The sequence below is a fragment of the Alexandromys fortis genome, unplaced genomic scaffold (assembly GCF_014885135.2).
Source record: "Alexandromys fortis isolate MF-2015 unplaced genomic scaffold, M_Fortis_MF-2015_v1.1 scaffold_5, whole genome shotgun sequence".
NCBI lineage: Eukaryota > Metazoa > Chordata > Mammalia > Rodentia > Cricetidae > Alexandromys > Alexandromys fortis.
Window position 1 is genome coordinate 11,091,674 of NW_026067924.1, and position 27,809 is coordinate 11,119,482.

The 27,809-nt window shown below is 43.3% G+C and overlaps 1 protein-coding gene across 4 annotated transcripts in view; it reads left to right on the forward strand.

Annotated features, from left to right (window-relative positions):
* E2f3 (E2F transcription factor 3) overlaps positions 1-8,001 on the forward strand; it is an 81,865-nt gene extending 73,864 nt beyond the window's left edge. For all 4 annotated transcript variants that reach the window (XM_050142335.1, XM_050142334.1, XM_050142337.1 and 1 more), the window contains exons 5-7: positions 1,313-1,427; positions 3,273-3,408; positions 4,422-8,001. In XM_050142335.1, the coding sequence (XP_049998292.1) occupies positions 1,313-1,427; positions 3,273-3,408; positions 4,422-4,684 (514 nt within the window). In that variant the 3' untranslated portion in view covers positions 4,685-8,001. The remainder of the gene's footprint in view (positions 1-1,312; positions 1,428-3,272; positions 3,409-4,421) is intronic.
* Positions 8,002-27,809: the final 19,808 nt, after the last annotated feature.

Below are 27,809 nucleotides of genomic sequence, written 5' to 3' on the forward strand. Positions count from 1 at the left end.
TATGTAATCACCCCAGCGCAGGTGCGCTTGAGTAAACACCGCTGTCTGCCTGCGCGGTAGACTCTGTTCTTCTGCCCGTGTTTGCTGTTTAGTCATTCATTCGGTGGCTGCTGTCACTTGCTAATAGCAAGCAGAAGTAGCTGTTGTCTCAAAAATTTTTGATTAGTAAATTGTGCTCTCCCTCCCCACCCTCAAAATTAGGACCATCTGTCAATCAGTTTGATTGACAAGACACTTCACTGGAATTTATAGAATGCTAGTATACAAGATCTGCAAAATAAAGCATAGATTTTATTATTATTATTATTATTATTATTATTATTATTATTATTATTATTATTGAGACCATCAACCAGAAAAGTCATGGGGAGCCCATTATTTGACGATCCAAAAGGGAAGACATACCTTTTCTTTTAAGTCATAAAATAATGGATAATTTTTCCGTGTGTCTGTTTTGTCTTTTTATTTATTTATTTTTTACTTTTTATTCTTTGTGGATTTCACATCTTGCATCCCAATGCCATTCATCTCCCCTTCACTTCTGCCCTCTGTCCTTGCAACCCTCCCCCAAAAAAGAAATAAAATTTAAAAGTAAAAACAAAACAAACTAAAATCTCGGCATGGAAGCTGTAGTGTGGCCCAGTGTGTCTCTCCTTTCGTCCATGCATCTTTACTTGTGTTTATTGCAACGAGTCATTGGTCTGGTTCAAGGCCTCCGGCTTCTGCTACACCCTCGATACACTGGGGCTCCTTGGACATCTTATTGTTGCCTTGTGTAGTGGAGAACCTGTAGCTTTGGATCTGCGGGTCTAAGTCCCTGCCCATACTCCAGAAGTGTATTGATGAGGTGGACTATCAGTTGTCCTGGGTTGGGGCATGGGTGGTAACTGGGTTGGTCAGCCTGCCTGCTTTTCCTCATCATCACCACCCAGGTGAGCTCTCCAGCACTGCCTTGGCCAGCTCACCCAGTGTAGCAGACAGCAAGGAGCCGGGCTAGTCCTGCTCTCGCACCCTCTGGTCCAGTTCATCCACACTCACACCACCAGGGCTAATTGTACTGTTTTGCCCAGGCGAGATGCAGGGCCCACTCTCCGGATTGATTGATGAGGGATAAGCCTAGCTCATCCGTTCTCATGTCCCCAAGGTTGGCTCTCCTGCCTGTTGCAGATGGCAAGGGGTGAGGGAGAAGACACATCTACCTTACCCTTGTCATCCCATGGTGTACCAGGGAGAGGGCAGCAGCTCTGTTTGGTAATTTGCATAATGGCTATATCTGTACAATGAGATGGAAAATGTCCTTAACACTTCTTACGTTAGCTTATGTTACATATCAAGATATTCGAAAAATTAGTGGCCTTAAAGACCAAACTGTTATAGTTGTGAAAGCCCCTCCAGAAACAAGACTTGAAGTGCCTGACTCAATAGAGGTAAGGAGACAGTGGCGCGGTCCATCTGCAGAAAACATTCCAGAACACCTGAGCTTGAAGAATCCCTGGCTCATGGTTAAAGTCTGCTCATCCCATGCACTGGATACTTCTTCCCATTTATTTTGACTAACCCGGAGTTTAAAAAGGTCCAGCAGTTTCCTGTTTATTAAATGCTCAAGATGTCTGGTTTCAATTCAGAAGGGCATTCTGGTCACAGCAGTCTTTGATGCTCTGCCTCTCTTCAGCGTTTCTTTTTCACAATTTATTATCTGGTGGTTCTGATCAAATTGAACCACTTGAGAAATGTTATGTTGATTACCTCGTGTATGGACAGTTTCCACCATGAATAGAGAGCTCCGGGGGCTTTAGAAGTGACTCTGTGACTTAGCGCATTTTTTTAAGAATTCTTAAAAATCGTTTGTAGTATGTTTACTTTGAGAAAATTAAACGGGACCTTGGGGTAATCGGTAGACAAGAACAGTGTAAGGAAGTAGAGTGGCATTTTTGTAATTGCTCTCAGGTGCTCTTTGATAAAATCAGCCTAGACTGTAATTATAAGATAAAGGAACTGTGGTAAAAAGAAAATACCTGGAATATTAAAAAATAATACCTAAGATGTTAAATTTACAAAGTAAACTTCTTCCCTTAAGAAATTAAAATGTTGTGACCTAGATGAGGAAGGGCTCTGACTATTATTGTACAGCGCTAGAGAGATGGCTCAGTGGTCACAGCACAGGCTGCTCCTCCAGCAGACCCAAGTTTGGTTCCCAGCGCCCATGTAGAAGGATCCGCAACTCCAACTGCAGGGGATGCAGTGTCCACTTTTGGACCTCGTCAGGTACAAGGCATGCGCATAGCATATAGACATACATGCAGGCAAAACACCCAAATACATAAACTAAGAGTAATTTTTAAAAACAAAAGTTTTAAAATCAAAGTAAATCTTGGGCTGGAGAGATGGCTTCGTGGCTAGGGGCACTGACTGCTCCTCCAGAGTATCTGGGTTTGGTTCTCAGCACCTGCACTTGGCAGCTCACAACCATCTGTAATTCTGTTCCCGGAGAATCCAATGCTCTCTTGTGGCTTCCCAACATGCATACATGCTGATGCATGGGCGTGCCTACAGGCAAAGCACTCATATGCATAAAATAAATGAGTGCAATTTTTAAAAATTCTCATAGGCCAGGTGGCTTTACAAGCAACAAGTTGTTTTAAAATGAGTAAAGGTATTTAAAAATCAGTATCGTTTATTCTCTTGTTCACTGAAGCTCCTAGCACTTTAGAAGGCTGTTTGTGAGTTGGTTGTTAGTGTTTAACATTAGAAAGGTTTACCATGAGGGAATAGTTTAATGGAAATAACATTCTTTGAAATGCTTAATAGACCTTTACATAATTTGCAGGAAATAATATATCTAAAGAATACCTAGCCACCTCCCTTTTCCCCCCCAAAAATGATGTCTTTGTGGCAGGGATCAAAAAAACTTTAAAGCTCTAAGTAGTAGTTGGCTTTGATTTTGTGAGCAGCATAGTTTCTTAGATTATTCAAGGAATGCACTTTACTATTGTACTACACAAACAGCCAGAGGTAATATATGCAGGATGAGAATGGCCAGAAACTCTGTCCCAATAAAACTTTATTTACAAAAGTGGTTGGTGGGTTGGACTTGGCTTCAGGCTGCAGTGGTTTGCAGCCCCTTGCGCTCGAAGAATGTCATCCCTGGCAGATTAGGAATGAGGGAGCACAGTGAGCAATGAATCTTGTCCTTACCTTTCAGTTTTAGGAGAGATGGGCTTTGGCTTTCATTTCTAACTGACCTTGAGTTGACCTCTTACTTGTGTTTCTAGAGCCTACAAATACATTTGGCAAGTACCCAAGGGCCCATTGAGGTTTACTTGTGTCCAGAAGAAACAGAAACACACAGACCCATGAAAACAAACAACCAAGACCACAATGGGAATATCCCTAAGCCCACTTCCAAAGGTAAATATTCCACTATTGTCTTTGAGAAACAGTGTGTAAAAATGAAGGCGCCTGGAAGGAACCTCTTTCAGAGTCACACAGCTAAGTCCTGACAAATGCTCTCTTGCCATTGTGGACAAGAATCATGTGCAACCCACCAAACTGGCCAAAATAACCAAAGTGTTGGGCAGGGTCAGTGCAGAAAGGTGGGCCTGGAATTTATGGACAATACTAGCTGTTTTGTCATTCACCATGTTAAAGGCCCCATGTGAGAAGATGACATGCTTCTCTGTTGGAATCAGAAAGAGAGGTTCTAAGTCCATGCTGAACTTGCTGCTGGGTCCTGGGTATCCACCAGTTGGCCCACAGGGCGACGTGCAGCTGTTAACACCTTTATGTTGTGTAGAGGGGAGTGGAAGAGGACCTTTTGTTATGAGAATAGTTTTTTAAGTTATTATTACTAGTCTACAGACTAAAATAACAATCTTAGTCAAAATGGTCCCTCGTCCCTGATGAAGACCCTTCGGGCTCTTGTAAGCAGAAAACTGTTTCCTTGGTGTGTGGACAATGGCTAGCATGAGGAATGAGGCTGTAGACCGTATTGGGTTATCAGCCATGCTTGACCAGACATCTCTCGAGTGATGCTTCTGAAATCATTCGGGATGGAAATGAGAAGAGCTTGACGAGAAAAGCCTTCCTCAGAACCTTGACCTCATCATCCTCCCCACTGCAGTGAGGAGAGGATAGGGTCAGCAAGTGTCAGGAAGGTAGCTCGCTTCTCTCTCTTCCTCCCGCTGAGCTCCAGCTCAGATATAAAGACACATAAAACCTTTCCCAAAAAGAGAATGAAGATAAGCAGACAAGGACGAGGCAAAGAGATGGGTTCTTGGTGCCGGTTAGCCTAACGGTGATGATGTGTGGCCTCGAGTCATGTGCGCCATTGAGCTAAGGGCAGCATCAAGCACGTTCATCCAGGAAAGGCAGATTTTTACGTTTCTCCTAACTACGCCTTCTCCCCCTCTTTCCCTTTTCAGACTTGGCTTCTAACAACTCAGGACATAGCGACTGCTCTGTTTCCACAGCAAACCTCTCTCCTCTGACCTCCCCAGCCAACCTTTTACAGCAGACTGAGGACCAAATCCCTTCCAACCTCGAAGGACCCTTTGTGAACTTACTGCCTCCCCTGCTCCAAGAGGACTATCTGCTGAGCCTAGGGGAGGAAGAGGGCATCAGTGATCTCTTTGATGCGTATGATTTGGAAAAGCTGCCCCTCGTGGAGGACTTCATGTGTAGTTGATTGGGCTTTGTACAAACTGTCCTTACAAACCAATATTTTTTTATCACGGAATCAGAACGTGTATCGCAGTGTTGTCCCCTCCTACCTTCTTCCTCCAAGAGTATCATGAAGTAAACTTCAGAACAAAGCTGACATTTTGATGAATTATTATTATTATTATTTTTCCTAAACGCACAGTTGCAGGCTCCCTTGGGAAAGCCCTGCCTGGTCCCAGGCTCCAAAATCTTCCTGATGAGTCAGCAAGTGAGAAGATGTGCAATCAGGTGTCTCTCACCTGCCCTTTTCTCCCCTCCTTCCTCTCCTTCCCTTGCGGACTGGCTTGCTGTGCCTAACGGATGGGCTGTTGAATGGGCCTGGCCACCCAGCCCGCTGGCAGACAGCATTCTCCCTTTGACAGCATTTCAAGCCGTGCCTTCTCTGCAGAATGCATGTCTTTGTGAGTCTGCTAACCTGGAATGGAATTCTGCCACAAATGCAAGCTTGAAGTCATGCAAAGGAATGACTCGGATTTCTTCAGCTCTTAGGAATATTTAAATTACTCTCATAATTCGATGTAAGCTATGGGCCGCGTGTCCCACTCGGAGGTTGCAAGAGCCTCCACAGCCTTGTGGATGAAGAACTTGTTTGTGAGTGCTCATTGCAGAGACAGAGACTAGGAGAGTTCTGCTGCTCGACGCTGTTGTGGATTTTCCTGTCTCCATACCCCCACCTGCTTCCCCTCCCCCCCCCCCCATCCTGCGTGTTTGTGAGTTTCCGGTTGATTACTTGCAACTTAGGAGTTCCTTGTGGGTTGTTTTAGAATTTTTATTTTTCTAGCTGCCATTGAAGCATTCCTGTGGCCCCCATCAACCATTTTCAATTGAAGTGTTTACCTTAAAGCGGTTTTTTGCAAATTCCTTTTCCTTTAGCAGAGGGAGAGAACCTCTCTCGATCAAAGCATCTAAACCTGTGCGACCTAAGGTCCACCAGCCTCTGCGAGGAGCATCCTCTGTCTTGCTTCCTTTCCCAGAAAGGAAGCTTGGAACGAGAACAGCTCTCGAGCTCACTGACTCGAGTGGCCCCCAGTGAGGACCTCGGGCCAGATGATACAGCTGTCCCATGGAGCAGCAGGCATGGATCCCTCCATCCTTGGGCTTCCCGGGCCCCTGCGACCGGGAAAGGGCTCTAATGCCACACTCAGGGAGACCACTTCTCAGGGTGGGGTCAGGTGGAGAGGCCCTAGGGAGAAAGGCATCCCGTTGTGTAAGTGGCATTCTATCAGGGACACTTCCTGAAGTTGGGATGAGGAGCTCCCACTGTGTCGGGGGGTAGACTAGTTCTGTCCAGAACCCATCACCCCTCCTACTGTGAGTGGGTGAGTTGGGCAAAGGGAAAATGGGAGATAGGAAACTCAGCGATAGAATGCCAGGGCGTCTCCCTCATTACACCTCAGGAATGGTGTCCCAAACTGGAGGCTCTGTGTCAGCTATGATCCTTCCAGTTACTTCCAAGAATAACGTTCCCACTGGCAGGTGGCAGTGGCCATCACGTCCTGGTGTTGACTATGGCATAGTACCTCAAATCCATTCCTTGGATGCTAAGGGCTGCGGAAATGAGTTAGTCATAAAAACTAACCTCCAGCTGAACGGTTTGAAACACTATGTGCCTGACCCACCAGGGAGGCACGTAGTAGGCACTCGACTCATATACACGTAACCGTGTTGAAAATATCCCTTGGGAAAACATTTTACTAAACCACAAGAACCCTGGCCAGTTTACTCTAGATAGATTTCCACAATATGCAAAGCGGTGGTGGGGGTGGAGACAGAAGACACCGGCACTTTAAACTCTGTGTGTGGGTATGCGTGGTGTATGTTTGGGAAGAAAAATCAAAGGTGCAGACTATCTTCCTCTCTCTTCTTCAGCCTCAGCCCCGGCCTCCTCCCCTCACACACTCTGGACTTGGTACAGAATAATCCGTGTGGTCCGAGCTGAAGCACTGGGGTGGAGGAGGGAGGGGGAGCTTCGTGTTAAGTGCCTACTGGAAATGCACTGTGGGGTTTTTTCCTGTATGGGAAACCATTTATGCCAAGCTTTCCCCCATGTCCTCTATTTATCTCATCTGGTTAGCTGCCTCTGCTTCTGGCTTTGTGTAATTCTCTTTGCCAGCTGCATCGAGCTGGGTTTCTTTCCCCCGAAGTCTAATGACTAAACTCACCTGGCTCCAGGTTGTTGTATGTTTGGTTGACTTTGCTTTGTTGAAGCTATTCGTATTGTGATACCATATTTATTGTTTTAAGAAAGGAAAGGAATACTAATGAGTCTTCAAGAGTTCTTTCATGCATAATAAGACTTTTCCAGTTAGTGGGCTTAACTGGCGTACGTAGAGGAGACGTCCATGTTATATTCTGTTTGCATTTGGGTCTTTTCTTTGCTCTTAATATCTGGCACACAAAGTAGGTGAGTACTACAGTATTTGTGTTCCTTTAAGTCCTGGGAGTGCAGGTTCTCTGGTACCATTAAGTTGCTGCTACTTAAAGCTCACATGCGGATGGCTGAACGTTCCAAGTGTGCGAATGGTGATGGCGTGAGCCTCAGAGGATTAAACTGTATAAAGGGCAACACATGAGCTGTCAAACAGTGTTAGGCGTGTGTTTGTGTACATAGCAGTTTTATTTAAGTCGATACAGTCCGCTCACATTGCCATTGTTTTCCAGTTTTTGTACAGAGATAGCAATTCATTTGTAAACACTGCCAGAATATTTTCTAGCTGGTTTGTAATTTTTTAAGACTGTTGCCTTGGGTTTTGTTTTTTGTTGTTTGTTGTTGTTGTTGTTGTTGTTGTTGCGCCTGTGACTCTTGTTTGCCTTTTGGGTCGTACGTGTAGCTCTGTCTGTAAATAGAACCGCAGTATTTAAAGCTTTAGCTTTCAGGAAAAACGAAGTAAGAATCCAAGTGTGTGCATGACAAGTTGTGCGTCTGAGAAGGGATCTGGAGGAAGATGCCTTGTGGAGGAAGTTGGGTGGCAGTTGGCAGGGTGTGGGATGTCTTTCCTACGGGGTACATGCTTTTTGTAAAAAGGAAGTGTTTCTCCCAACGTTGGGAGTGCGCAAACTACTAATCAGTTTAGCTTTGTGTTGTATGCTAGTTACAAAAATAAATAATGTAATATAATGTAAAAATAGACAAACAAACAAAAAAAAGCTTTTATGATGGATTTTGTAAATAGATTTGTTACAGGGTGACCTGTTCTAGCTGTGATCTTACCACTTCAAATGGATGTAATTTGAATAAATTTTGTATGGTAAAGGGTCAATAAAATGATTTTTTTAAGAGTTCAGACTTGTAAATGGATTTTATTACATTATCTTAATCTCTCTTTTTCTGTGTGTGTGTGTGTGTATGCGCACGTGTGTTGTTATTTTTTAGGCAAGATGTCTAGATTGGCCTCATACTTGCTATGTAGTTGAGTGTGGCCTTGAATTCCAGATCCTTCTGCATCTACCTCCTGAGTGCTGAGATTATAGGCCCATGGTGTGCTGCCATGCCTGGTTTGTTTTATATGTTGCTGAGGATTGACCTTCATTGTATGACTATGCTACAATCTATTTAACCATCGGTTGATGTATATTTAGCTTGTTTCCATTTGTAGACTATTGGAATTCTAGGCGCTCTCTTTAATGTGCTTAAGTGAATGCTCTGGGTGTTTTCAAAGCATGTATGAGTAGCACATACTGTCTTCTTCCGCTCTAGAAGATAGGTTCTATGAGAAAAAGTTTTCTGTTTTGGTCACTATTGTGACCTCGGTCCCTAAAACAGTGCCTCTGTGTACTAAGTTCCTAGTGAGTACTTGATGAGAGTACTTAAACTGTTTGTAAAACATAGCCAAGGGCAGCGTCCTCAGTTCAAGATGCTTTGTTTTGCTTCATGGTGAGTGGTGGTGCCTGTCCTGTTTCCCTCTTGAACTTCACGGTCACGTGTTCTCATTTGTGTCCATTTTTTTACATTTCAGCTTTGTTCTGTGTAGAGGTCATGTTCACCAAGAGCTTAGGACCTGGCTTTTCTGTCATCTCGCATGGCTGCTGTTCCTACCCGAAGATCTACGTATGGGTCATCAGGTTATGGAGTCTACGATCAAGCCAGTGACAGGAACAGAGCAAAGCAAAGATATTTTCCTTCAGCAGCCTGCTAGCACAAAGCGGGCAAATCAAAGAATTTCTCACCCACAAAAACAGCCAAGAAGTTTAGACAGATGAATTTGAATCCGATCACATAGGGTTGAATTACATAGAAACACAGATTAAAGACAGGGATCTGTAAATATTTCAGAACCATGTTTATTATATAGAAACGGTCTCTGTGATGATGAAAAACATTAGTAACATTAAAGGCTGTAAAGCTAAGTGGATAACGGCATTTTTACTGCCAAGCTCGATGACCTGAGTTAGATTTCTGTGGCCCACACAGTGGAAGAAGAAAACTGACCACTGCAAGTTGTTCTCAGACCTCTAACGTGAATACACATCATAGATAGATAGATAGATAGATAGATAGATAGATAGATAGATAGATAGATAGAGATAGATAGATAGATAGATAGATAGATAGATAGATAGATAGATAGATAGATAGAAGCAAGTAAGATAATTCACAGAAAAGTATATGTTCACTCATTTAGGTGAGTGGTTGTTTGAATAAACAGAAAGTGACGGTTTCATGCCAGGTACTGTCCTAGGTGCTAGAGTTGATAGCGTGTGGGGAGGGCATAGTGACTTGGCGGAGGAAGAACTTTTAGCTAAGAGAAGCAAATGTGGATCTTTTCACACTTTCCTTTCTAAAGCCATTTGTGGAAGACATAGAAGAACAGATGGTTAGAGGCAGAAGCCGAAAGAAGGTTGGATACAGCCCTGTCACTGGGGAGCTGTACCCAGGGAGGGTGGTTTGGGGCAGTGCCCAGTCTCAGGCCTGTGCGTCTGAATTCGGCAGTGCTCGGAGAAGATTGCCCAGATAGGCACAATTCTGACTACTAGACCTACTGGTCCTTTGTCTGCAAGGGATGCTAGCCTCATCCTAGCTCAGCTATAACCTCAACGTGAAGAAAATAGCAAGGTTCAGTTGTAAATCCGTGTGGACACGCCCCCTGCATGTTCATGTGCTTCAACACTTGGTCTCTTCCTGATGGCACTCCACTAGTACGTTGTAGAACCTTAAAAATGACTTTTAATATATTTTATCACTATGTATAAGGTAAGTGCACATCCATACAGGCGCCCTTGAAAGAGAGGCATTGGATCCCCTGGAGCTGGAATTACCCACATTTAGTTGTGAGCCACTGATGTGGTTGCTGGGAACTGAACTTGGAACCTCTCTCTACAAGAGCAATACATGCTCCTAAGCACCAAGGCCTCACTTTAGCTGGGTTATAGAACTTAAAAGATGGAGTCTCACTGGAGGAAGTGAGTCACTGGTGGTGGGCCTAGAGGGTAGGCCACATCCTGCCCATTCTTTCTGACCGCAAAAGCAGTATATAGCCAGTGACTTTAAAGCTCCATGCGTTCCCCGCCATGGTGGACCAGATCCCTTTAACTGTAAACCTTCCATTTGCATTTTCTCAGGTATTTGATCACAGCAATGAGGAAAAATAACTAATATGGTCATCCATTAGAGACTTACAAGAATTCCTGCACTGACTAGTTAGAATTAACCAGCCTGAATTAACTGAGTAACATTGCCGATTGCTTCTAGAATCTACTGAGGCTGCGTATGGGTGTCAGCAGCTTTCTGGAAGGTTGGTCTCTGCCACCAGCGAAAAGGAATTGAGCTCTTGGAGTGCATCAGAATTCTTGGATCCAGAGTAACATTCAAGTTCTGGGGTACCATGGTGTTCTTCTTGAACTTTCTCCCATGCGACTCCCTGAGTGAGAAGAATCAGGCTAAGAAGGGAGAGGTAGTAATCCCAGGAGAGAAGGAATGAAGGCGCAGGACACTAAGGCTTGTTTGGCTGAGCTACTCTGGGGACCTAGAAATAAGGAACACTCACACGTCAGGAAAGCTTAGAGCACCCTGCCACAAGATCTAGGTAGTGACCACCCAGACAGAGGTCTTTTATTTTATTTTATTTTATTTCATTTTTTTTCCATTTTTTTTATTTTATTGAGAATAAGAAAAAAAAAGTTTCCGCCTCCTCCCAGCCTCCCATTTCCCTCCCCCTCCCCAGAGGTCTTTTAAATGCAAGAATTAGACACAGATAACCCTCGACGATTAGATTAGTAGGAGGGTCTGGCTATAAATGGCGTGCTTGGTGTCAGCAGGCTGCTCTCTGAACTCTGAGCTGAGGTCCGCTCGATGTCCACTTTCTTCAGCTTCCTCCCATTGTGTGGTTTATTGCTGAATGGACTCTGAAAGCACTAAGCCAGGCAGGAGAAAACCCCATGCCCTCCAGTGCCCCCAGCAAGTGCAGAACTGATTTATGCTCTCTTTGCTGACACACTAGAAGTGTGCTCCGTCACTTGAACATTTGCATTGCACGCAGGGTACACACACCTGGGAGTGGGGACCACTGGAGCAAGTGAGAATATGCCTGGGGCAGTCTGACTGCCGATTGACTGTGGGGCGGACATACAGTGCAGTGGGACAGTAGTGGCTGCCACTTGACTGTGGGGAAAGATAAAATGTGCAAGGCCCTCTGATGAGTGCTGGAGCAGCCAGATCTCACGTCCAGACACCACCCACCCATACAGTGGGAAGAAGGAAGAACCACAGAAGATGGTTTCAGCTCCTCCCCCAGACCTCACAAATTCCAATGCAAAAGGGCCCAGAAAGAAATTTCTCCAATTTATATTTTCCTTTTCCCACTGTTACTTTTAATATTTTTTCTATCTTATTTTTAAGTCTTGGCTGTTTCTCTTTCATCTGATTTTAGATGTATTTTAGATGTATTGTATTGGTCTCTATGTATGCACACACATGTGTGTGCTTGCCTGTGGGAGCCAGAAGAGGGCATCAGTTCCCTTGGAGTGGAGTTACATACAGGCCCTTGTGAGCCACCCAGTGTAGGTGCTGGGAACTGAACTTGGGACCCCTGGAAGAGCAGCAAGTCAGCAAGTGCTCTTCAGCACTGAGCCATCTCTGCAGCCCACTACTAGATGATTTTCTCTCTTGCTTCTCTTGCTTTTCCTTTGTTAGTGCTTTCTTAATCATGCTCTTTACCACTTCCCTCCTCTTTCCTTCTCTCTCTCTCTCTCTCTCTCTCTCTCTCTCTCTCTCTCTCTCTCTCTCTCTCTCTCTTTTCAAGACGAGATTTCTCTGTAGCTTTGGAGCCTGTCCTGGAACTAGCTCTTGTAGACCAGGCTGGCCTCAAACTCACAGAGATCCACCTGCCTCTGCCTCCCCAGTGCTGGGATTAAAGGAGTGCAACACCACAGCCCAGCTCCTTTTTTGCTTTTTAATCCGTTCTACTTTTCCTCTTATGAGTTTCATAACTCCATGCATTTCCTATGCTATTTTCTCCTCTCTCTTTGGTGTAAGGGTGTTTATTGGTTTGCAATTTTTCCTGATATGCTGCTGTTGTGGAGGCTTGTGTTCTCTTTAGTAGTGCTGAGAATTGAGCCCTCCAAGAATAATTGCTCTCGGGGCACTTGTGACACACGCTTTTAATCCCAGCACTTGGGTGGCAGAGGCAGAGGGATCTCTGAGTTGGAGACCAGCCTGGTCTACAGAAGAATTCCAGAACAGCCAAAGCTACACAGAGAAACCCTGTCTCGAAAAACAAAACAAACAAACAAAAAAAAAAGATTGCTCATCCAGATAAATCTGGAAGAGATCTCTATCCCTGCAGATGCACAGATCTTCACAAAGAAACCAACACACAAAACCAATGAAAAAGCCAAGCAAGGACCCCTCCAAAAGCTGCTCTTGAATCAAGAGACCTGAGATGCCAACTAGTTGAACGATCCCTGTCCTGGGTTGCTTTTCATTTCTCTGATAAAAACTGATCGAAACCCACTTTTAGAGGAAGTGGCTTGTCTCAGCTTAGGTTTGTGACAGCTGATCTGGCTGGTGACCACCTCCAAGCCAGCTTTCACATACGCTGCTGAGCAGCGTGTGAGGGGTTTTCTCGATCAGATTATCTGAAGCCGGAAGACCCACAATGATGTTGGTGGCGGCACAGATAAAAGGAAGTGGAAGGAGGAAGCTCTTTGCCGTTCTGTCTCTTCTGTCTCGTGCACTTGCTGACAAGTTGATCTAGCCTGTGGCTGAAGCATTCCTTCCCCTACATGATAATCAGGTTCTTCCAACTTCCAGTGGGGACTGAAGACCAGCCGCTCTCTGGGAATCCTCTAGGCCTTCACCAGATTGGGATTGCAGAGACATCCAACCTCAGGGAATGACAACTACTGGATTTTCAGTGAGAGACAGCCATTGTTGAAACCTGGACCCTCCGCTCTAGTTCTGTTCCTTTAGTGAACTTGGACTCACACAAGGTCACATTTCTGCATCTAGGGAAACCAGGTGTGATGGTTTGAAAGACAATGGCCCCCAAAGCCTACAGGGAGTGACACTAGTAGGAAGTGTGACCTTATTGGAGTAGATGTAGCCTTCTGAAGACAGTGGTCACTGGGGGCTGATTTTGAGGTCTCAGATGCTCTTGTCATGCCCAGTGTGGCAGTCTCTTCCTGCTGCCTGCTGATCTGGACTGTAGAACTCTCAGCTATTTCTCGAGCACCATGTCTACCTGCATGCAATCGTTCTTCCTGCCATGATAATCTGCAAGCCAGCTCCAATGAAATGCTTTCCTTTATAAGTGTTGCCATAATCATGGTGTCTCTTTATAGCAATGAAACCCAAACACCAGGGCAGGAGTTCAAGGCAAGAACCTGAAGGCAGGAACTGAGCAAAAAAACTATGAGGGAACATTGCTTACTGGTTTTCTTCTGGCTTGCTAAGCTACTTCTAAGATTGATATTTTTTAAAACTGTGTACTTTACCTGCATGCCTATGCCTATAGAGGCCAGAAGAGGGCATTGGATCCCTTGGAATTGGAGTTATGGATGTTTTAGCTGTGGGTGCTGGAAATCAAACCCCCGTCCTTTGGAAAAGCAGCCACTACTGTTAACCACTAAGCTATCTCTCCAGCCCCCTTCACTACCTTTTTATACAACCCAGACACACCTTCTTAGGAATTAAGAAAATGCCTTGGGGGCTGGAGAGATTGCTCAGCAGTTAAGAGCACTGACTGCTCCTCCAGAGTACCGAGGTTCAGTTCCGAAAACCTGTATGACAGACAGCTCACAACTATTTGTAACTCCAGATCCAGAGGGTCTGACACCCTCACACAAACATACATACGTTCAGACAAAACATCAATGCACATAAAATAAAAATAAATAAATAATAATTTAAGCAAAAGTTAAAAAAAAAATGCCTCACGGACATGACTGTGAACCAATCTGATGGAGGCGGTTCTTCAGCTGAGGTTGTCTCTTCCCAAGCGTCTCAAGTTAACAGTGACAGTGCTGGCTTTGGAGCTGCTGCTGTCCCCTGTCACTGCTCTCTGCCGCCTGGTCAGCCCCACCCTGAGCCCTTGGGCTGCATTTCCTCTGAACTGTTTGCATACAATATAAGGGTTCCTCCTTTCACAGGATTATTCCAGGATTTGGGTCCCGGGCTGGTGACTTCACATGCCATAATGGCACTGGTGGCAGGTCTATCTACAGGGAGAAATTTGAGGATAAGAACTTGACCCTGAAGCATACAGGTCCTGGCATCTTGCCCATGGTAAATGCTGAACCAAATACAAATCATTCCCAATTTTTATCTGCACCACCAAGACTGAGTGGCTGGATGGCAAACATGTCGTCTTTGGGAAGGTTAAAGAAGGCATGAGCATCATGGAAGCCAGGAAGCGTTTGGGGTTAGGAAGAAGATCACCATTTCCGACTGTGGACAATCAAATTCCTCAACTCTTGGGCATCTTACCCACCAGACCATTCCTTCTACAGCTCAGGAGAGAAAGCCCACCTCTTCTGTTCACATTGCCCTGTAATCTCTGCTCTTTCTGTTCTTTGGGTTCCATACCAGAGGTAAGTTTATGACCATAAATAAAAACTAAATAAGATTGTTTTAAAAAAAATGGCAGTACTGTTGTTTTAAGTGACCAATTACCCTGGAAAGAATTAAAATAAACAGAAGAATGAAGTAAGCAAGTTAATTCAAGACTTAGATAAAAAATTCAGATGCATGTATGATGAATAGATAGCATATTCTGAAGGCTGGGGAAATGGCTCAGTTGAAGTACTTGTTGTGAAAACATAAGAACCTGAGATCAAATGCCCAGAACCCACATTTAAAAAGGTTGTGGTTGTGGTGTATCTCAGCAACTGACCATTCTAACCAATCTGTGAGCACTGGAGTCAGCAAAAATACACAATCTCAAAAACAAAAGATGGAGAGCAATTGAGAAAGACACTGGACAGTGACCTCTAGCCTCCATACACACGTGCACACACACATGCCCACAGACACACATGCATACACATGTGCATATACATATACACAAAATATATTCTAGGCAAAACAGAAATGTTGGCAACCCATTTTCAGAACCCCTCCTTGCTACTCCTAACACTAGTCAGTCAAAACTTTGCCAGCTTACTTTTAAAAATCAAGATACTGGAGACGTAACCTGATGGTTATGAGGATGCACTGCTCCTACTAACAGTCAGAATTCAGTTCCCACCATCCAAGTACATGTGGGTGCATGTGTACAGGGTTTTTAAACAAGAAAAGTATTCAAGACAATTTGCATATGATTAAGAGCTCAAACGTAATTCTTTTGACTTAGAAGGAAAAATAAATGATCTAAAAACATATAAATCATAGACAATGAAACTATACCAGAAAAATCCCCAAATCTAGGGAAAACAAAAGTCAAAAAACCACAGTGATCATGATACAGGCTAGAGTCATCTGGGTAGAAAGACCCTCAGTTGAGAAAATGCCTACTTCAGGCAGGCCTATAGACAAGTCTGTAGGTCATTGTCTTGATTAATGATTGGTGTGAGAGGGCCCAGCCTGCTGGGCGGTAGGACCGCCCCTGGGCTAGTGGTTTTGGGTTGTATAAGAAAGCCTGCTGAGCAAGCCATGGAGAGAAAGCCAGTAAGCAGAATTTATCCATGATCTCCGCTTCGGTTCCTGCCTTAAAGTTCCTGCCTTTTTTGAGTTCTTGACTTGAATCCCTCAGTGATGGACTGTGATTTGGACATGTAAGTCAAATAAACCTTTTCCTCCCCAAATTGTTTGTGGTTATGGTTTATCATAGTAATAGAAGGCAAACAAACACACAGTTCCACATAGAACCAATGAGAGAAGAACCTCTCCATGATATATACCAAGAGTAGAGGCCAACAAAAGAATACAGAGAGTTGCAAAGTGAAAAAAAAATCCAAGTTACTTAAGAAAGACAAAACTATTAGAATAACATTTCTCAAAAAAAAAAAATCCTAGATGCCAGGAGAGCGTGGAGAACTAATGGGCATTGTCTTAGCTGGGATTCTTACTGCTGTAAAGTGAAACCATGGCCACAGCAACTCCCATAAAGAAAATATTTAATGGGAGTGGCTCACTTACAGTTCCAGAGGTTCGGTCCATTATCATCAGGTCCAGGAGCACAGCGGTATGTGGGCAGATGTCCCGGTAGCAGAGAGTCCTACATCTTGCAGGCAACAGAAAGTTGACTGACAGTCATACTGAGGGAAGCTTCACAAGAGACCTAAAAGCCTGCCCCCACAGTGACACACTTCCCCCCAATCCTTCAAGAAGACCACACTTCCTGATAGTGCCACTCCCTTTGGGGGCCATTTTCTTTCAAACCACTGCATTCTAAGAATCCCAGCTAAGACAATCCCTGGCTCCCAAAAGATTATAGCCATATCATAATGCTAACAATGCATTCAGTCCAACTTGAAAAGTTCCCATAGTCTATGACAGTCCCAAAACTTGCTTCAAAGTCCAAAGTCTCTTCTAAAACACATGGCAATCTCTTAATTGTAATTCACCTGGAAAACTCAAAATCAGAAAAGCAGGTCACATACTTCCAACATACAATGGCACAGGATATACATTACCATTCCAAAATGTAGGGAAAGGAGTATAGTGAGAAGATACTGGACCAAAGCAAGACCAAAACCCAGCTGGGCAAAGTCCAAACTTTGCATCTTCACGTTTGATGTCAGAATGCTCTTTAGATCTAAGCTCTGCCTATGTTTGACTGCAGCATCCTTCTTTCTCTTGGACTGGTTCCATCTCTGTTAGTAGATCTCCTCAGCAGGTATCCCGTGACCCTGACATCTCTTCTATCTAGGGTTCTCCAAGTCAATATAGGCTTCAACTTCACTGCTTCACTCAATGGCCTCTCTACTAGGATCCCCCCCCCCCACAAGGGACACTCCTGACACATGCCTGGCTTCATTGGCTTTATTCCATAACTCTTTTCTTCTAGCCTTAACTTTAAAGCCAGAACCATGTGACCAAAGTTGCCAAGTTATGATGCTTACTGGAGCTGGAACCTGGTCTCCTCATTCATTTACACCTTTATCAGCTTTCTGTCTTTCACTGCCTGAGCTTGGCTGTCCCTGAACTTGCTCTGTGGACCAGAATGGCCTCAAACTTAGAGATGTGTCTACCTCTGCCTCCAGAGGGCTGGGAATAAAGGTGTGCCCCACCACACCCAGCTCTAGGTTTTTCTTCACTTTCTTTTTACAAGATGGAAACTTAGCTGGGTGGTATCTTGCCCTGAGGTCACCACTCTCTTTATTCCATTCCATTTCTTTTCTTTTTGGTTTTTTCGAGACAGGGTTTCTCTGTGGTTTTGGAGCCTGTCCTGGAACTAGCTCTGTAGACCAGGCTGGTCTCGANGAGCCTGTCCTGGAACTAGCTCTGTAGACCAGGCTGGTCTCGAACTCACAGAGATCCACCTGCCTCTGCCTCCCAAGTGCTGGGATTAAAGGCCTACGCCACCACCGCCCGGCTCTTTATTCCATTTCTTAATCAGTTTATCTCCTTGAACACAGGATTTAGCTGCATTCCACTTTCTGGTGCTCTTTTTCTCCTCAAAATTTACCCTGCTCAGCTTGCTCCTTTTCATTATAAATCGTCGTTAGCATTACCATTAATATCCACATGACAGAGTCTATACTAGGCTGTTTTGAGATTATTTTTTTTTCTGCCAATAGAATTAATTCAAAGCTCTTCACTTTAGCCACAGGCAGACTCTTCAGGACAAGAGCAAAAGTCAGCTACTTTCTTCACCAAAATATCCCAAGACCAGTCTCTAGACCACATACTAACATTCTTCTCCTATGGAACCTTTTGAGAAAGCCCCTACAATTCATCAAATCATGTTCAGCACCACTGTCTTCTATGCTCATACTAGTATGGCACATTAAGCAGTGCTTAAAGTATTTCACTGCTTTCATAACCCAAAGTACCAAAGTCCAAATTTCTCCAAACAAACGCGTGGTCCAGTCTATCATAGTAACACACCATTCCTGGTACCAACTTCCATTTTGGTTAGGGTTCTTTTTATTTTTTTACGATTTTTCGAGGTAGGGTTTTTCTGTAGCTTTGAGCCTGTGCTGGAACTAGCTCTTGTAGACCAGGCTGGCCTTGAACTCACAGAAATCTACCCGCCTCTGCCTCCCAAGTGCTGGGATTAAAGGCGTGTGCCACCACCACCCAACCTTAGTCGGGGTTCTTTTTGCTATGAAGAGATACCATGATCATGGCAACTTTTATAAAGAAAACGTTTAATTGGGGTGGCTCACTTATATTTTCAGATGTTCAGTCCATTATCATCAGGATCAGGAGCACGGCAGTGTGCAGGCAGATGTAGTGTTGACCGCTGAAAGTCTGGCATCTTGCAGGCAACAGGAAGTCAATTGTCAGTCACACTGAGGGAAGCTTGAACAAAAGAGACCTCAAAACCTGCCTGCATATTGACACACTTCCTCCAACAAGAATACTCCTCCTAATAGTGCCACTCCCTTTGGCGGCCATTTTCTTTCAAACAACCAGAAATGTCAAGTCCTGAAACAAAATAATTATCAATCAAGATTGTTCAATAGCATCTTTTTATCTTGAAGAAAAGGAAAATTAAATGCTAGAGGATTCAACTTTTATATGCTATCGATGAAAGATAAATTAATGCAGCCAGTATGGAATTCAAAATGTGTGTGTGCTTGTGTAATTTCGTGTGCACCACATGATGCAGCAGTCTGTAGAAGCCAGAAGCAGGAGTTGAGTGAGTCCCCTGGATCTAGAGTTACAGGTGGCTGTGAACCACCATGTGGGCGCTGGGAACCAAATCTGAGTCCTCCGCAAGAGCAGCCAGTGCTCTTGAGCTCCGAGTCATCTCTCCAGTCCCGGCACACTCTTCCCCAGCTCTGTTCCTGAGGTGTGTGGCAGTCATGTGCTCAGCTTCCACACAACAAATTGGGAAAGATGAAAATTGTGTGGGAGAAGGGTCTGGAAGACATCACAGTGTTTTGCTTGTCCCCAGTATGCAATGAAAATGGATTTTTCTTATTCACATAGAGGAAGAATCAAACTGGCGGTGACTTCTATATAGAATATTTCATTTTCTCTTTGAAAAACGTTGCCTCTACAGACTGCCTCTCAGTTCCAGAATTCTTTAACAATGTCTCTACATAATTAAATTCAGAAGTCTTATTGATGCTGTAAATTTTGTTTATAAATAGTCCAGAGCGTGTCAAGGTCTTCTCAGAATACAATTATTTTCATGTGCCTGTCTCTTCACTTAAAGCCATGTGCAACAGTTTTATAATAACTAATCAATCTGGAAAATAATGAAGTGTGTGTGTGTGTGTGTGTGTGTGTGTGTGTGTGTGTTCCTATAAATGGAAGAAGAAAGTGTTTGGCTTCAGTACACACCCTGGAGACACCAGGAACCAAAGAGAACGCTACACTTTCACAGAAGAGATCTGAAATGCTATCAGGAAACACAAATTAAACTGTGTCAAGGAAGATGTTTGCGGTGGTTGAATTAGCATGGTCCCCATAGGCTCATACACTGGAATGCCTGGTCATTAGGAAGTGGCACTGCTTGAGAGGGATTAAGAGCTCTGGCCTTGCTGGAGTATGTGTGGCCTTGTTGGATGAACATGTCACTGGAGATGGGCGTTGGGGTTTCAAAGCCTAAGCCAAGTCCTAGTGTCTTCCTTTTTCTCCTGCCTATGACTCTGTATTTAGAACTCTCAGCTGCTTCTCCAGCACCATGTCTGCCTTCATGCTGCCATGCTTCTTGCCCTGAAAATAATGGACTAAACCTCTGAAACTGTAAGCCAGTCCCAATGAAATGCTTACTTTTATGAGTTGCCATGTTCATGGTGTCTCTTCACAGCAATAGAACACTGACCAAGATACTGTTCAACCTACTAAGAATAGCAGAAGTTTTGTGTGTGTGTGTGTGTGTGTGTGTGTGTGTGTGTGTGTGTGTTTAGGAGTAGGAGGAGACAAAATGACACCCATGATGGTTTTTTTTTTTGAGGGTTTTTGTTGTTGTTTTGTTTTTATTTAAGACAGGATCTCACTAAAGACCTCTGGCTGTCCTGAAACCCGCTTTGTAGACCAGGCTGGCCTCAAACCCACAGAGATCTGCCTGCCTCCACCTTCCAAGTGCTGGGATTAAAGACCTTTGCCTTTAAAGGTACTTGGCCAATTTAAGATGTTAAAAAAAAAAAACTAAAGCTACACTCTGTCCTCAGCAAGAATCCAAAGAATGGATGCTCCTTCAGCCAATAAGGCAGTATCATCACCATTGACTCAGAGTTTGGATGTTGTTAATGGATGCCAGTGAGTTCTGAAGGGAAGAGCAGGCATCAGCTGTGGTGAAGGACAAAGAAGATGGGAAGTCTGGAAATAATCTCCACACACAATCCTGGCAGGATAGAAGCCTGCAAGGAAGGGCCACACTTGTAAAAACAGAAAAGGCTTTGGATGAGACGCCTGCAATGTCAGATTAGAGAGGCATAAACCCCTCCTTTGACAAAGTGTGCACATTCAACAGGAAGCATAACTTTGTTTTATTGCCGACAGCATGGGAAATTCCGAAAGAAATGGAACAAACCCAAAAGCTGGGCTGAAAACCAAGTCAAGAAGTATGCACATTAGAAATACTTCTAAATGATGGTGTCGGCTTCCATCAGGCTGGAGTCACAGGAGTTTGGAAACTGCTCTGTGAGGGTACTGGGAACTGAACATGAGTTGTCTGCAAGAGCAGCAAGCACTCTACTGCTCAGCCATCTGGGTTAGCTGCTCCTCTGCTTGCAGCAATAAAAGGCCTGACAAAAACAACCTAAGGAAGGAAGGGGTTATTTTGGCTCAGCTCATCATCATGGATGCGAAGTGGTGGCTGCAGGAACCTAAAGCAGCTGAGCACATTCCATTAATAGTCAGGGAGCAGAGAGAAATAAATGTTACTACTTAGGTTACTTTTTTATTTAGTCAGCAATTGGAATAAGTCGTCCCACCTCAGCTAAGTTAATCTAGAAAATTCTTCATAGGGCTGACAAGATGACTTGGTGGGTGAAAATGTTTGGTGCCACGATGGAGACCCAGACACATGTTGTGTAAGGGGAGAACTGACTCCCACAAGTCATTGTCTGACCACTACACATACACACACACACACACACACACACACGCACATGCACATGCACACACACAGAGAGTTAGGACAGTAAATGTAGAAAATCCTTCACAGACCAAGAGATCTGTCTCCAAGGTAAATAATTATACATCCTGACATGTTGACAGTCAGTATAAACCACAATACCATCACTAATAGCAGAAAACATGAATTATGCAATTAGATCTTAGATAATTCTGAAGGAAGTAATAGATATGGAATATAAAATGCTTGTATATGAAATGATAAAAAATAAATAAAAATCGAAGGTGATGAGACAGCTCAGTGTGTAAAGACACTCGGCAACCTGAATTCTAGCCCCAGCCCAATCACAAACAAATAAATAAATAAATAAATAAATAAATAAATAAATAAATAAATATTTAAAGAAATAAAAGATGGCATTTCAAAAATGTATGAGTAAGAAAAGAATATCATAATTTACCAGATAGATTAGAGAAAGGATAAAATAAAACACTAGAGTTAAAATTACAGTTACAGAAGCTCGGCATAGTGGTGCACACCTTTAATCTAGGTACTCAAAAGGCAGAAGCAGATAGATCTCAGAGTTTGAGGCCAGCCTGGTCTACAGAGTTCCAGGACAGATAGGGCGACACAGAGAAACCCTGTCTCCGAAACCAAACCAAACCAAAACAAACACAGAGCAATTACAGAAGAAAACAACAACAAAAAGCAATTGATGACTAAATCAACAAATTAAAAATAGCTAAGAGAGAGCAAGTTGGAAAGAAAATCACCTAGATGAGAAAGGTGAGCCTTTGTTAAAGGATGTGGCGACAGGTTTGCCTTACTTTTCTGTGAAGAGTGAAGGAACAAATATTTAAGGCATAAACTCTGCTTCTCTGTTTGTGTATGCTCCCACAGATTCTAGAAATGAAAAGGGCTGTGCTCCATTGCGGGGCTAGAGCGATGGCTCAGTTGACAATGTGACTATTGTGCAAGCATGAGAACCTGAGTTCGAGTCCCCAGCCCCCATGCAAATAACCAGCTGAGTAACAATTTTTGACATACAATTCCCAAAATGATGATCCATGAAAATAGAAATAAAATCCAAGTTAGAGATTCTCAAAAGTGTGAATTCATTGTGTGGCAGTGGTAAGTTTGCAGGTACTTATTTTACTATTAAGCATCAACTTTACTTTTATGTTCTTTATGATCTTTTTGTATGTAATATTATTAACAAATTAAGAATATATTTTAAGCTGGATGAGCATATCTTTAATCCCAGCACTCAGGAGACAGAGGTAGGTGGATCTCTGTGAGTTTGAGGCCAACCTGGTATAAATAACAAGGTCCAGAGTAGCCAGGGTTATGTAGAGAAATTCTACACACACACACACACACACACACACACACACACACACGCACACACAGAGTTTTTAAGATAAGGTCTTGTGCAGACCAGGCTGGCCAAGGATGAATGACCTTGAACTTCTGAGCTATCTTCTGGGAATACTCCCACCACGGAGTACAGGCAATCAAATTCGGGGCTTCATTCTTGCTACACAAGCACTCCAACAACTGAACTACATCATCAGTCCATGAATAACTGTCATGAGGTTAAACTCCAAAATAACACAAGGATAAATATAAAAAGAATAAAGTCCTTTGACAACTGTCCTTTTGAGTATAAAATGTGATTTCTCATTATGCAATTGCAATGCATTTGTGTGGAATATAAACGGATTATAGGAAAATAACATGACACAGGTTAGGGAATCTCTTTTTTTCTTGCAGTGCACTACACTAAAAGGTTTGAATGAAGATATAAAACAAAAAATTGAGGGCTACACAGCAAAACCCTATTTCAAAAGCACAGACCAAAACAGAAAATTGAGTTAAATTAAGGGAAAGGTGGAGATTTCCAGTTCAGTATCTTTTTAAAGTTGAGTTAAATCAGACACAGAAAACTTAGAAGATAAAGAGTGAGACGCAAAGGTTTAGGCTTTTTATTGCTGCTGGTCCAGACCCAGATATGTGCTGTTTCCTTCCCATCAAATCACCGTGGACAAGGGCCAACAGGGAAGGCCAGGGAGAGCAGCTGGCGCCGAGGAACCGGAAACATGCCTGGTGCTGCCCTGTGAGCCCTTCCCCTTTCTCAGTATTTCATGAAAGTGTTAAGGAGAATACTCTAGAAGTCCTTTCTATCTCCCCTCTTGTTACACCCCCATCCCCAGGAATCAAGTCCAGGCCCGCATGCATTCTAAGCATTTGCTCTACCACAGAGCTTCAACCCCAATTTCCTATTTATTTCTTTTGGATTACTTTATTTTATGTGTGTGAGTGTTTTGCCTGCATGTGCACTACGTGCATGCCTGGTGGCTTGCGGAGAACAGAAGAGGGCATTGGATCCTCTGGAATTGGAGTTATGATGCTTGTGAGCCACCAGTGGGGTGCTGAGAACTAAACCCATGTCCTCTACAAAAGCAACACGTGCCTTCAGCTGCTAAGCCCTCTCTCCAGGCTCCCAATTTACTGCTTTTTAACTCTAAGTGATCTCTAAGTATCCCTGCCTATCCCTGCATCTGTCTTTGCCTTCCCTGCTTCTTTCCTTTCTTGAGCTGGTGTGGGCTTCTCATGGATGCACTTACTGAACACTGACAACCACCCGTATACAAGTTCACGTCCTTCTTGATAGTGAGTGCTAGTATTTGTATCTTAAATCTTAGCGTTTCAGTTCCGGCCTTCACAGTATGCATGTAGCAAATAGAAGAGGAAAGACAGCAAGCTCACATTCCTCACCTTTACTTCCTTGAAATAGCTACTCAATTTAGTTTAAGACCTTCAGGCCTGTGCTCTTGTACCCCACACCACTTACTGCATAATGCAGGGGTATGCCATACAGTCTGTACATACCTCTGTGATGGTTTGGATGACATGTTCCCCCACTCTCAGGCATTTGAGTGCTTTGTCTCCAGTCGGTGGCACAGGTGGCTCAGTTTTGGGAGGATGAGGAGATGTGCGCTTGTTAAAAGAAGTGCGTCACAGGAAGCGGGCTTTCAGAGCTTAAAGACCTTCACCATGTTTAGTTCATTCTCTCTGGTTCATGCTTACAGTGAGACGTGAGCCCTTGTTCCATCACCATGGACTGTAACTCTCTGCAACCATAGGCTCAAATAAACTCTTCTGATAGTTGCTTTGGCCATGACGTTTTTTTATCACAGCAGCAAAAAAGAAACTAATACAGCTTCTTGTCATTTCCTTAGTTAGCTCTCAAAATGAAAATTGTGTTATTCTATGTGATGGCATTCCCAATTTCTTCCCCTCTTATCTCTTCAGGCCATTATTTGGCATGTCTGAAATAGTCCTTGTGATGATTATTCTTGGTTATCAGCTTGACTACATGTGGAATTATCTAAAACCCAAGCAAACTGGGTACAGTTGTGAGGGATTTTCCTTCATTAAGGCCTTTGAGATGGGAAGACCCACCTGATATCTAGGCCACATCTTCTGGTGGCAGCCAATACAAATGATATGGAAGACAGAAGTGCTTGTTCTTTGCCTGCTTGCCTTCTCTCCCTGGCAGGTTCATTCCCTCGCTGACATTAGAACAGTCTTCTCTGGGATACAGAAGACCAACTGTGATATCCAGCCTATTGAACTGAAAAACTACTGGATTTTTGGGCTTTCCATTGAGATATAGCCATTGTTGGATTAGCTGGATCGCCCATGTAAATGGTTTTAATAAATCACACACACACACACACACACACACACACACACACACACACACACCATTCTGTTCCTCTATAAAGTTCTGACAATTAGGGAACTAATCTTTTAGTGAAATTCTGTATCAACTGTGAAGACCTCTGCTATAGAGTTGCCATATTTTTCATGTTAGGCAAGGAGGTGAATTGACAGTAGAAGAAATGGAAATTACCTTATGGTTATTTCCTGTCTCTGTCATACTCCCGGGTTATTGCAGAATACCAAATGAAGATGACATGGAAAGTTGCAACCTTTAGAGTGAGAATTATAGTAAAGTTCTCCTTGCTTCCATTTCCAAAATTGTAGCGATTGTTTGTACTATAACTTCCCACACTTATACTATGTACAGAATTAATAAAGGGGACTTTGCCGGCTGTTCTGGAAAATTCTACCCACAGTCATGTTTGTTGAACTGATTCAGATACATAATCATAAAGACCTCCCCCTTTGTTCTGTATCTGCTCAACAAGGTTATTCTTTTTTGCCTTCTCAGCCCTACCACTCAACCACCGAACAAAGGGTCACTTTTAGGATAAGTCAACATTTTGGTAGGTCAAAAGATGAGCAAATCTAGTAAGGAAAAAAAAATGTCTGAAGGTAGACAACGTATTGAAATACTTAGTTGACTTCCAATTAGTTGCTTTCGAATAGTGAGAGATTGATGAAATGAGTGGAGTTTCTTTTTAGAACTGTGAACAGGAATTCTAGCACGGAAAGGCTGTCAAAGTCAGACTGCAAGACAGTGTTGGTAAAGCTGCAAACTGATCATTTCAGAGTCTTTAAAAATGGGAGATGTTCGTCTTTGCTCTAAAAAAGAGCAGGAGTTTTTGACAAGTGTTTTCTCAGTTAATTTATACTCTAGTCACAAAGGGCTGCTAAATAAATTAAACTTCAAAACAAATTAGTAAGGCAATTAAGAAATGAAAAACAAGGGTTTCAGATATATTACATACATAGGAATATGATTAGAGTATCCAAAGCATTTGTAAGGTGCTGTGTATTTGTTAAAGAGAAACACTGATTCTACGATTTGTCTAGAACCAAGAATAACACAGAGACACAGTCCATTACACAATTCAGAGTTAAAAGAAGCCAACCAAGGCTCAGGAAAAGGTCTAATGATTCCTAGTTTGAAGACTCCCAAGAAAATGTCCTATAGACATGCTTTTAGTTCTATCTGGTGGAAGCAATTGAGGTTCCCTGGTCTCAGGTAATTCTGACTTGTGTTGAGTTGACAAACATTACCCAGTATAAGAAACGGAGTGTTTAATCATGAAGAGAAATCAAGTAACTGCTCAAGAGTGCTGCTGAGCATCTTCCAAACAGATCAAATGATGGAGCAAGTCATGGCAATTAGGAAAAGGCTGCCTGGGAGTCAGGAGAAACAAATGAGAGTGAGGGAATACTCGGCTTGTGCCTCCTGGAGCCAACTGCACTGTGGCTTGGGCTTTCTGTGATGCATCCTTCATCTGAAGTGCCTCTGTCTCTTGCAACCAAAATACTGTAACAAACTCTAGCATGTTGGACAATTTTCCATCCACCACCCAATTAGACAAAAGAGCAGGGCCAAAGGGGGGCAGTAGAAAAGATAAGGGAAAGTCGAAACATATAGTTTCCATCCTGCCGCCCTTCTAAATGGTCACACACATATGAAAAAGGCACAGTCTCCTCTGGAAAGAGACCTTAGTAGTCAAGGGAGCATAGTATAGTAAGTGAAGAGATTGTCAATGTTTCCTTATTCAGAAAACAAAACCAGGAGACTAAGTTGAACTTGAATTTCAGGTAAACACTGAGTAATTTTTTAAATGGAAGTTTGTCCAGCAATCTCTGAAACATGCTGTTTAAAAACAAACAAACAAAATACCTGCTTATTTCAAACTGAAGTATCTGAGAAGTCTTGCTTATTTATTTAGTTGGTTATTTATTTCCTAGAGAAAAGAATGCTGGAGTTGTTTTAAAGGACATGTGATATATGAGCTCAGATGGTGAAGAAAAGGTAGGAAGAATATTCGAGTAGAGGAAAGGGAGAGAAAACGGAGCAGAGGAAGCCCTGAATGAATGTGTAAGAAGAGGATGATGTCTTGAGAGAATGTGTGTAATATTGATAAGGACCTCAATGCTTCAGACTTTTGGGAACTGGAAGAGCTTTTTTTGGTCTAAGTATGAGTGTTTGTCAACAACTGACAAGCGTGTGCAAAACCCATATCTTCCTCCTCCTAGAGGACTAGCTGACCCCTCCTTCCTGCGCTGCACATAGTAAACACACTGAGGTTCATAATAAACACCCCGAGGTTCTGTGTTGCGTAGTTGCTGCTCTTCCATCAGAGTGAGCACAGCACAGTACTCCAACCCAAAGCCAACACTTCTTGGGTGGCCAAGAATCTAAGACTAGATAGACCATGGACTTAGGAGAAAACCAATACTATTGTTCTGCCAACTGAACATAGCGAGAAAGTGACTCCTAATCAGAGTCTGCTATGCTCATAGATCAGTGTCTTGCTCAGTCATCATCAGGAAAGCTTTCTCCTGCAGTAGATGGGATCAAACATGGAGACTCACAGCCGGACAATGTGCAGAGAGCAAGACACCGTGAACACTCACTCTTGAATGGAATTCTCCATCAAATCTCTCTCCTCAGGGCGGGGAACTCTGTGGAAGAGGAGGCAGAAAGATGACAAGAGCCAGTGGGGATGAAGGAAACCGAGGAAA